This window comes from Colossoma macropomum, unplaced genomic scaffold, assembly GCF_904425465.1.
Source record: "Colossoma macropomum unplaced genomic scaffold, Colossoma_macropomum, whole genome shotgun sequence".
NCBI classification, from domain to species: Eukaryota; Metazoa; Chordata; class Actinopteri; order Characiformes; family Serrasalmidae; genus Colossoma; species Colossoma macropomum.
The window spans coordinates 30,719-42,342 of record NW_023495070.1 but is presented as its reverse complement, the minus strand read 5'-3'; the positions used below and the strand labels follow the sequence as shown (position 1 = coordinate 42,342).

Genomic DNA, 11,624 nt, shown 5'->3' with positions numbered 1-11,624 from the left:
ACATATCAGATGTTGAAAGTGAGACATTTTACCATTTCATTAACTCATTTAGAACTTGTTGGCAGCAACACATCTCAAAAAAGTTGGGACAGGGCCGTGTCTACCATTGTGTAGCATCCCCTCTTCTTTTAACAACAGTCTGTAAACGTCTGGGAAGTGAGGAGACCAGTTACTGGAGTTTTGGGAGAGGAATGTTGTCCCAGTCTTGTCCGATGTAGGATTCTAGCTGCTCAGCAGTCCTGAGTCTTTTTTGCCGGATTTTCATTTCATAATGCGCCAAATGTTTTCTATTAGTGAAAGGTCTGGAGTGCAGGCAGGCTAGTTCAGCACCTGGACTCTTCTTCTGCGAAGCCATGCTGTTGTGATGGATGCAGAATGTGGCTTGACATTGTCTTGCTGAAATATGAATGGCCTTCCCTGAAAGAGACGCTGTCTGGATGGCAGCATTTGTTGCCAAATGTATATATTATTCAGCATTAATGGTGCCTTCACAGATGTGAGACACGTATGTCATGTGCACCAATGCTCCCCCAAACCATCAACCTTTTTGAGATGCGTTGTTGCCATCAAGTTCTAAATGAGTTGTTTTTCATGAATTTGTAAAATGTCTCACTTTCAACATCTGATATGTGTTCTATGTTCTATTGTGAATAAAATATGGGTCTATGAGATTTGCAAATCATTGCATTCTGTTTTTATTTACACTTATTTACATTTTACACAGCATCCCAACTTTTTTAGAATTGGGGTTGTAAATATATGCTTCCAAATTTGATGCCTGCAACACATTCCAAGAACACTGGGATGCACAGTGTAAGACTGGGAAGTTTGTGGAAAGATCAAAAACACCTGTTTTGAAACTTTACAGGTGATGCTATCATGACTGGATGTAAAAGGATCTTTTTTATATATTTATAATATATTATATTAAAAATATTTATAATATATTTTTTAAAAATCTACCTTCTCCAACCAATAATTGGATTCTTCTTTTCCTCATTCATTTAGGGAAGGCATATGTAATTTGTTGACTGGCTAAGAGATTTAGTCAGTCTGTAGTTTACCCTCTCGTTCAGGATTCTCTGGAGAAACTTACGCGCTCTGCCACTCTGTGAGGAAAGCTGCGAGCCTGGACACTCGATTTTACCGTGGATGGAGCCGCAGATGGGCTTTAAATACTGACGTCGGACGCAGATTTTCTGAACGACTTACTAAGACATTCTATACAGAACTCGTGGTTCTAACCAGAACCATTCCTGTTTCTAGAGAACCTTTGAAGAACCAGTTGCCTATTGCGCCCTCAAGCAGACAATTTAAACACAATCATCAACCTGAATGAAACTGAAAATTAAATTACATTAATGTGTTTTTTAAACTGATCGGTCGAACAACTGTTTATTTGTTGGTTAATCATTTATGGTTTATCTGTTAATCTTTCACATCCTTCACTAGTAGAACTAACAGATTTTGGTTTCTTGTACTTGTTCTCTGTTCTCCACTTTACCTCAAATGAGTTTACAAACTGCATGTGTAGGGTGTGGAGTTTCATTTCAACTTCGAAATCACTTCAGTAAATAATAATAATAATAATAATAATAATAATAATAATAATAAGTGAATGAAAAAGAACTTACAGTTAGTGTTGTTTGTCATTCACTGCTCGTACAGCGACGCACTCTTCTGTTGTCAAACACGTAAACTGCCAAATATCGAAGTGAGAGCTGGTTTTATATGGTACGGTGTGTGACGTCACCGCCGAACTTGATTGCGACGCTATTCAATAATTACTGTAATTAACCTAATAAACAGCACAGCATAGAAAACAGAAATATTCTGCTGATAATTAATGTTCAATAAATCTGAACAGTGAATATTCTACACCTTGTAGCTCTGCAGAAACCTGTGGAATTGTGTGTCAGTGACGAGATTTCTCTTGAAATTATTTAAACCTGTGGACTCACACAGGTTTCAAACTGCGTCGTTTCTTTATAGAAGACTGATTTAATATATTGTACATTGATAATAATGCAGTGTTTTCCCTTGTTAAAAATATCATCGTGGTTATATTTTTGATGGACGCTGCTGAGCTGATCAACTGTGTGTTTATCATTATCATCCACCAGGTGGCGCCAAAGCATTAAAACCAAAACCGCACTAATCCTCTCACCATCTACATTACCCACCCTGTAATGTTCAAATGAACGAGTACATCAACATCTGTTTACACATCGGTTTCTTCTCTGCATGGATTAAATGTCCAAATCAGTCAAAACTATATGAATAAAACACTGAACCTAAAGCTTCAATCAGGAATTGATGTAAAGTGTAGGCCAGATTTAGTTTTGCAACAGCAACACCTTATCAAATAACAATAATAAGAAGACTGCAGTAAATCAAATGAACAGTATGTTATAAGATTAATAATAATCCACAGCATAATTTGTTGGTTTCTATTGGTTGGAACTGAATATGGGCTACAAAATTTAACATGTGGAGCTGATTTCAGTCACAGTCCCACCTCCCTCTGAGTGTAACTGCCTCATCTTGTAGTCTAATCTGATTTACTCTGAATCCTATGCTCTATATTCAGCACCTGAATGATTTCTAATCATTTCTAACTATTTGTGGCTCAATTCTAATTAACCTGCTTATTAACTACCATCTTTCTCAGTTGCTACATCAGGTCGAATTTAAACTGAACTATTCTAACAAGTGAAGAGAAAGGAGAGAAGTGAACTGTAAGAAACATCAGTTAGCTGGAATATAAAGCTAACCTGTATTGTGGTGAGTGGAGCCAGCCAGCTAGTTAGCTAAGCTGTGTTAGTCAGTGCAGGCACTAATTCAACCATCTTATTTTTTTATAGTGTTATTATAGTGTTACAGTGTTGTATTTGTAAAATATACAGTAACACAAATGCTAAAGAAAAGGTAACGTTAGTTTTGATTTTTTTTTAAAATCCCAGACAGCAGACAGTTCTGGGCCACACTGCACTATCATGCCACACTTTGGCCAGAAGTCCTTTTCAGTGGCCCATTACTGAAAGTACAGAAAACAGCTGACGCTCACTGTTTAATGGTTAAAACCCTTGTTTAACAAATTTTCCCGCCCAAGTTCATCACTTTTAAATGGGAAGCCAGCAGCTGTGTTTAAAGATTTACCATAAGTGCGGCCTGGGCAGGGCGAAGAACATCATCAAAGACGTTCCTGATCCTAACCATGGACTTTTTACCCTCTTCCCATCTGGTGCAGAAGCCTCCTCTCCCGTACCAGCAGGCTCAGGAAGAGCTTCTTCCCTGAGGCTGTGACTCTGCTGAACTCCACATCACCACTTTAACTGCATCTTTGCACTCACTGCACTGTTATCGTACTTTATGTCCTAGTATTCTTACGCTATTCATATTTGCACAGTCTATTACTGCACTAATCATATTTGCACCAACAGTTACTGTACAAGTTTACTCTGAATACTTATCTTTACATATGCTGCTCTGACAGTACATAGTACCTACATGTGTACGCTCTCCCCTCACTCTGTATATATGTATATTATATTTACACTTGCATATCTACTTTTACCACTCTACCATCCTTCTGCACTTTATATTATTTATTTATTGGATTTTGCACTTCTGGTTAGATGCTAACTGCATTTCCTTGGCTCTGTGCCTGTACTCTGCACAATGACAATAAAGTTGAATCTAATCTAATCTAATCTGAAAAGAAAACAAATGGAAGAGGCATTAGAGAAGTAATACACTTACAGAGGCACATTTACATACATTAACATTATTTGTGATGTGTAAGTTCACTTCAGTGATACTATTTAAAATTCTAAGGTTCCAGTGTGGAAATTCAAGTTTTAACTATAGCTACAATAGCATTATAGCATAACACTTAAAAAGCACATGCTAGCTTGGTTAATTACTTGGTTATCAGCTAAAAGTTAAGCTACGTTACCCTTAATTACAAATTCGTCGTGGATGTTAACTTATTCCTTTTAAATGCGAATGCACTAACGGTGCCAACCACAGCTAATGTTTTAGCTCTGAGATAAAGTGATAACTGCGAGCTAACGTTAACTACCGGCTCTGAGCATTTAAAAGGAATAGCCTGTGCTTATTAAGTGTAATGCCATAATGACATAGCGTGTTAATTTGCAGTTTGCACGTTAGCTCGGAGCTGGCTTGTTAGCTCGGGCCTAGGTCATTTGCTCCGGGCTAGCGCGTTGTCTGGTTCATATGAGTGTCCACTGTCAGTAGTGCTTTCAGTAAGCGAAGTAAATCTGCAGTGGCTGAGTGAAATGTGTCAGTAAACTGAGGTAAATCTGCAGCACTAGCGCGGTAGCTCGGGTTAGCGTGTTAGCTCCGAGCTAGAGTGCTAACTGCGAGCTAACGTTAGCTAACTACTCTGAGCATTTAAAAGATTTAGCCTGTGCTTATCAAGTGTTGTGCCATAATGACAGAGCGCATTAGTTTGTGGTTAGCACGTTAGCTCGGAGCTAACGTGTTAGCTCAGGCCTAGGTTGTTTGCTCTGGGTTAGCGAGTCGTCTTGATTTCCTGGTTCATATGAGCGTCCACCGTCAGGAGTGCTTTACATTAGTTCAACCTTAGTTTTGATTAAAGGTTTCTTGATGTTTGTTAGAACAGAAACTTTCTTATTGTTTACAGATCTTGCAGTTGTGGACTTTGTGTCTCAATATTCAGTTTCTAAAGTAAAACCCGTCTATTACAGGCAAGCAAAGTAAAGTGTGTAAGACTGACCCAGATCTGCACCATGTACTGTAAAGTAAGTAGAACTCACAGCTCTGGCCCACACACTGTACAGCATATTTAAAAGGTGTGGCCCAGATCTGGCTCACATATGGCACACTGTTATGGCTGAGTACCCACCTTAGTCCCCAGCCCAAATGCAGCCCTCAGGATGCCAAAGTCATTTACTCCAGAACATGCAAAATATTATTAATATTTTTCTTCGTAATTAATACGTGTTAAAAGCCATTTCAGAATTAAAACAGAACATGAATGATGTGTTTATGTTGTGTTTACACCTTCAATGACATGCACAGCTGGACATTCCACAGACTGTCTGCCTTGAGTCAAAAAGTACTATATTTTCCACACTCATAAATACATGTTTCATTTTTCACAATATTTCTGCATGAATTTTAAACTGCTCAAGTGGGTTTAGAATATCATTGTTCAGACATTTTATTTTAAATCAGAGATGACATAAATGTCTGAAAAATTATACTTAAGCGGTGTGTGAAATAAAACTGGTTGTGTTTGTCCCTGAAGTATATGTGTTAACTCATTCAATGTGCCTTTATAAAATACACACAGAAGACCAAACCACCTGTGCATGAGAGACTGTTTCACTATTTAACTTGATAAACAGTTTGTTTTCAGATTCTGGATGCAATAATTAGTATGATTTCTAGAGGGGTAAACAAACACAAAACTAGATAAACTGCTGTTGTTGCAAATGATTTTAAATGATTTTATCCTGTAATATGTTAAACATGGGCCATTTCTGTCTAGAGGTGGGTTTCTAAACCCACCTATGGTAGTAACCTATGTAGTTTATAAGCAGACTTCTAACTGGTTACACTATGAGCTTATGTGGTCATATTATATACATAGGTCATGTATATACAAAACATTTCACCAGAGCCGAATCCCTTAAACAAAACGAAAAGCATAAACATTTAAAATGTAGTCAGATTGTTGTGCATCATAATTATAAACAATTTCAAAGTAGAAAAAATATCAATACACAAAAGCAAAAACACAAAGCAGAAATGTTTGGGTCCACTGTAGATTAAACTCATAAAATGGCTAGTAAATACAAAAATTACAACCAGCAATATTTTTACTGAAAAATTAGAAGCAATGGCTTAATTTAAGTAATACATTGTATAATAATAATTTTTTTAATCAATTTTACATTTCAATTTGTTTCATATCTGGTAACCCAGGGTGCTGAAATGGTGCTGGTAAATGGGCAGTGGGCAGGATCACAGGCCAAAACATAAACAGACTTTCCACTCTAGAACATACTGGCAATAACACTGTTGTTGGAGAAGTCAGTTTCCTTAATCTCTGATGATGAATCATGATCATTTTATGATTTAGTTCATTAAGTATATTACATATTGTTCCTTTAAACAACGCCAACGCTGCAAAACAGCTGCTATGAGCACAAAAACTGCTCAAGAAAACATTGCTGATAAATCCTGCACTGCTCTGCACCCCACTTTACATTGTTTTCATGATTAGTATTCCAGTAATTATGAGAAACAGTACAATGAACAAAATAAGAAAATCAAAAACAAATATTTTCCGCAGAACGTTGTGGAAAAGAAGATGAAACTGAAATTGGCAGCTTATCATTCAAAATTTCTGTTCCACTTTAAATGGTGCTGCAGTTACATTCTTGGGGTTGAGGTCAAGCAGCGCCGTCTTCTCTCTCTTAGATAAACATGTCCTAAATATGTTCTTTATAATACACAGATTGTGAATCTGTACTGTCTCAGCTGCTTTAATCAGAAGTGATTTTGTTCTGTAGTTGTGCTTTCATGTTTAATAACTTAGCTATTAGTTCCACTTAACCTACACTCTTAAAAAAGATGGTTCTTCAAGGGTTCTTTAGTAAAGAGAATGATTTTATTTAGAACCATTAGTTCCTTATAGAACCATTTTGTGCATAAATTCTTCTTAGCACAGTGAAATGGTTCTTCAGATTAATGGAGATTTTTTTTGTATATGGCACCATGTAGAACCTTTTTGAAAATATTTCCATGTAGCACCAAAAAGGGTTCTTCTATTGTTACAAGCTTGACATTGTAACAGTAGAAGAACCCTTTTTTAAAGAACCATATACAACACATTCTCCATCAATCTAAAAAACACGTCACCATGCAAAGAACCATTTAAGCACGAAATAGTTCTATACAGAACTCATTGTTCTAAATAGCCAAATTACACTTTTCCTCAGTGCTAAACAGTAGAGGACTGACATCTCCTGTAGTTATGTTAGTAAATCTCAGGTAGCACCACTGATCAGCAGTGGATTACAGCAGCAGCATCTCTTCCAGTTCACGCTCTGCTATCACAGTATATTGTGAATCTGGAGACACGATGGAACAGTTAGATAACAATTATATTATTATATTGAGGGGGATGAAGAAATACACAATACAGGACAGCCAACTAGAACAGAGCTTATTTGCATATTTCAGTTTTAAAGGTACAATAAGAACAACAGCCTGTTGAATTGTAAGGGATAAAGTGGTCATACAGAAATAAATTAAGACTGTTTTTGATATGTTGAATGTGAAAGTCATCAGTGGACCCCAAGGAAAAAAATACAAGAAAAATGGGGCCTTTAATTCACTTTAGGCCAAACGTATGGAATCAAACAGTGTTTTTATTTCAAATTTAACCAAAGAATTTTTCACTGATATTCTCCTTTTTCACTCTCTTTGTCCTTTTTCTCTGTCATTGTCCACTTTATCCACTGTTTCGTTGTAACTGTCTTTTATCTACTGTTGTTGTCCTTTTTCAAAACATTGTTCTTCATCCGCTGTTGTTGTCCTTTTTTCACTGTCACTGTTCTATTTGCATTGTCATTGTGCCCTTTTCTGCTACTCTTGTGCTTCTTCCATGGCTATTGTCCATCTTCCGCTGCCCTTGTTCATTTTACATTGTCGTTGTCCTTCGTCATTTGTCACTGTTCTATTTCCAGTAGTCTGTGGTCACATGGAAAGGTGTTTTTTTGTTGCTGTTGCTGTTTTTGTTGGTGTTTTTATGAACTGTCCTTAACAGCCCTTCATAACCTGAAACATAAACCAAAAGGCGATGCATTAGACTCTCAAGCTTAGAAATCTTGCGATTTTTAATCTTAATCGTCATTTCCAGTTTACTTATGGCACGTATGTAACCACAGTATCTCCTCAATTGTCACTAGATATTTTAGGCTTACTGCTTCTTCTCCTAGCCTCCCTGGCTAACCTAATCCTAGTCCTGGATGGTGCGCTGGAACCACTTATGCCGCATGAACTGCTGCAAACTAGGCCTCGAGGACGGGATCTGCTCCAAGCTCCAGCCAATCAGATTACAGCATTCTGTGCAGATTGACAGGATTGGATGGGAGAGAGATGCTTAAACACTAAATTTCAGATTATAAAGGTATATATATATATATATATATATATGTATTATTAGGGTCGTCTGGCCTCAATTATAAATTCTTCTAACTATCAATTACGTGATCAATTTTCCTTCCTCTGTACTTAATTACCAAGTCAAAGGGATGCCTCATTTACCCAGACGTTCCTATTTATCTTACCCTCAGACAGGCCATCCTTGAAGTTCCAAATCCCTTTGTCAGCGGAGGGAAGGTATCCACAAACCATCCTGAACAACAGGACACCAAGTGACCACACTGTTGCAGGTTCAGCGTGATGCTTCCCCTTCGCAGAAAACTCAGGAGGGTAGTAATGAACCGTGCCTGAGAACATAAAATAGAGAAAGAGCACAGCTGAGCACAGTATTTCATTTAACAGCTAAGTGGCTACAGGACACGGTTCACCTTCACATCCTTTTTAGATGTGAAGCTCAACTCCTTTGGCTTTAGCTGAAGATTCTCCACAAAGGGGGAGTGTTGAAATTTTACCTGTGTATCTGTCATTCTCCGTTGTCTTGATCAGGTCACCACAGCCAAAGTCAATAAGTTTGACCTCTAAGGTGTCCGTGTTGATCAGCAAGTTGTCCCCTTTGATGTCCTGATGCAGGACACCTCGCATGCTGCACTGGCTCGCTGCCTCCACTGCTTGGACCATTATGGCTCGGGCCGTCTCTTCATCCACGCAATTTCCATGACTTTTCAGGAAATGTTTTAAGTCCACGCAAGGGTCAGGGTGCTCCATAATGAGGATGTATCTCTCAGGCTCATCAAACCACTCGATTAGCTGTATTATGTTCTTGCAGACGGGTGGCTGGCTCATTATCTGCATCAGAGCCACTTCCACAGGCACGGCCTTGGACTCCACAGGCTGCAGGATAGTAGATAGTTAGATGGTGAGGAGTGAAGAACATGGCGAGAAACTCATTGGGCCGGTTTGGGACCATTATGTGTTACGTGTTAAGTAGGTGCACTTACGCTTTGGAGATATCGATCTGTTTTCCCCTTTGAGACAAATTTAATGGCCACCTGCACACAAAGACAAAAGATATTAAGATTGTTAGCGGGGAAAAGAGAGAAAGGGAAATAATGACCATTAGAATGAAATCTGAGGTGTGAGCAGAACCTGTAGGCCATCAGAAACACGTTTTCCTTTGAAGACAGATCCAAAGCCTCCTTCACCCAGTTTGTCTTCAACCACATAGCGGGATTCAAAGGTGTCTATGAAAAACAAAATTACAAATGAGCGTCAGTCCTCTTTAGATCACTGATCAGGGGTTTACCAATCAAACTTACTGATTATGAAGGATGCAGTGGAATCTACTTTGTGTGAACTTCATTTAGATAATTACAGTTCTCTTAGAATGAAGTGAAATTAGTCATTCATAGTACACAGTTGTCTGGCAATTGGACTGACCTGGCTCGGTGGCTTTGTTCTGTCTCTTTGTCGATGTCTCGGGCTGGTTCTCTACCCTCTTCCTCTTCTTCCCTGCCGGAGCTTCAGTGTTGGGAACCTTGCTTGTTCCCTCTTCGGCACTCTGGCCGTATCCCTCATCAGCTCTTTTCCTCTTTCTTTGTGTAGCTTCTAAGTACAGAATGATTATTCAATATTTAATGTTCTGGACCTGTCACTTTACCCACAACTTGATCCACAACTGGACCTGCCAATGGACCCACCACTAGAGTGACCAGATCAGAATTATTCAGTTGTAGGACAACAAAGCATCTATGATACTTACTGTAGAATACTTTGTTACATTCTAATTGTAGATTATTTTTTAATAAAGGTGATCCTCCGAATTTCTTTCATTTTCTCTGTTTAGCAGTTTTCTTTTATCTTTTTTGTTTTAATGCCAGTGTCCATCACTTTCCTCTTCTTCTCCACCACCAACACTTTTGGCTGCATGTTAGCTCTTTTTGACCAATTACATTTCCTCAGTGACAGTGTTTAATTTTACAGTTTGGGGGTGAGAGGACTTACCTGACTTGTTGGCGTTCTTCTGTCCCTGAGACGTTCTCTTGGGCTGGTTCTCTGCCCCCTTACTCTTCTTCCCTTTCAGACCTTCAGTGTGGGGAACCTTGCTTGTTCCCTCTTCGGCACTCTGGCTGCATCCCTTCTCAGCTCTCTTTCTCTTTCCTCGAGGAGCTTCTAAGCACAGGATGATTATTGAATATTTAATGTTCTGCACACTACTACTACCAACACTTTTGGCTGCATGTTAGCTCTTTTTAACCAATCATATTTCCTTAGTGACAGTGCTTAATTTTATAATATGGTGGTGAATGGACTGACCTGGCTCGGTGGCTTTGTTCTGTCTCTTCGTCGATGTCTCGGGTTGGTTAACTGCCTCTTTGCTCTTCTTCCCAGCTTCAGTGTTGGGAACCTTGCTTGTTCCCTCACTCTGGCTGCATCCCTCCTCAGCTCTCTTTCTCTTTCCTCGAGAAGTTTCTATGTACAAGATGATTATTGAATATTTAATGTTCTGGACCGGTCAATTTACCCACAACAGAATTGTTCAGATGTAGAACAACGAAGCATTTATGATAATACTTACTGTAGAACACAGTTACATTCTCAATGTATATGTTTTGTAAAAAATATATTTTTTTTACAGACCATGTCCTTCACTTTGTATTTCTTCTCTACCACCAATACTTTCTGCTGTGCATTAGCTCTTTTTAACCAGTCATATTTCCTCAGTGATGGCTTCCAGTTTTACAGTTTGGGGCTGGGTGGACTCACCTGGCTCAGCGGCTTTCTTCTGTCCTTGAGTTGTTCTCTTGGGCCGGTTCAGTGCCCCCTTCCTCTTCTTCTTTGCCAGAGCTTCAGTGTTGGGAACCTTGCTTGTTCCCTCTTCAGCACTCTGGCTGTATCTCTCCTCTGCTCTCTTCCTCTTTTCTCGTGGAGTGTCTGAGTACAGGATGACCATTTGAATATTTAATGTTATTTCATGGAAAATGAGCTGAATATATTTGTAGTAATGATAGTTCTGTGCTGACACATTGCATTATATTCTATGTTGTTATTAAGTAATTCAGTTATATCTAAACGTGCTTGTATTGTGCTGCTGACAAAAACGAAAATAACAAACAAAAAACACTAAACAATTAATAAATAATGAGTAAATGAATAAACAAACTCAAACAGGAATGTATGGAACCTGTGGCTGCAGAGTTCTGCTCCATCATCTTCTGCTGTATTAAATTTCTTCCTCTAAACTAGATTATAATTTAGACAAATTAGTCTTGAGCTGCTTTGCTGTTTGTTTCTCATCGAACTGATCAGAAATGACGAAATTTTAAGTATGGAATGTTGTGACGTCACTCATCCATTTTGACATCATAATTGGTGTTCCGCTTGAATGCACGTTGCCATGGTGATAAATAGCAGAGTGTGTGTGTGTGTGTGTGTGTGTGTGTGTGTGTGTGTGTGTTTAAGGA

The 11,624-nt window shown here is 38.5% G+C and overlaps 1 protein-coding gene and 1 long non-coding RNA gene across 2 annotated transcripts; both read right to left on the bottom strand.

Annotated features, from left to right (window-relative positions):
* Nucleotides 1–8,017: 8,017 nt before the first annotated feature.
* Nucleotides 8,018–9,320, bottom strand: LOC118800991 (serine/threonine-protein kinase pim-1-like). The gene is made up of 4 exons (XM_036561164.1): nt 9,162–9,320; nt 8,676–9,054; nt 8,349–8,510; nt 8,018–8,124 (listed from the first exon to the last, which is right to left on the bottom strand). Exons 1-4 carry the CDS (start codon nt 9,318–9,320, stop codon nt 8,018–8,020), a joined length of 807 nt encoding a protein of 268 aa, XP_036417057.1.
* On the bottom strand, nt 9,321–11,057 carry LOC118800992. Its single transcript, XR_005006420.1, has 3 exons — nt 10,927–11,057; nt 9,601–10,632; nt 9,321–9,404 (listed from the first exon to the last, which is right to left on the bottom strand). It is a non-coding gene; the product is annotated as an uncharacterized LOC118800992 (long non-coding RNA).
* Between the last annotated feature and the right edge of the window lie 567 nt (nt 11,058–11,624).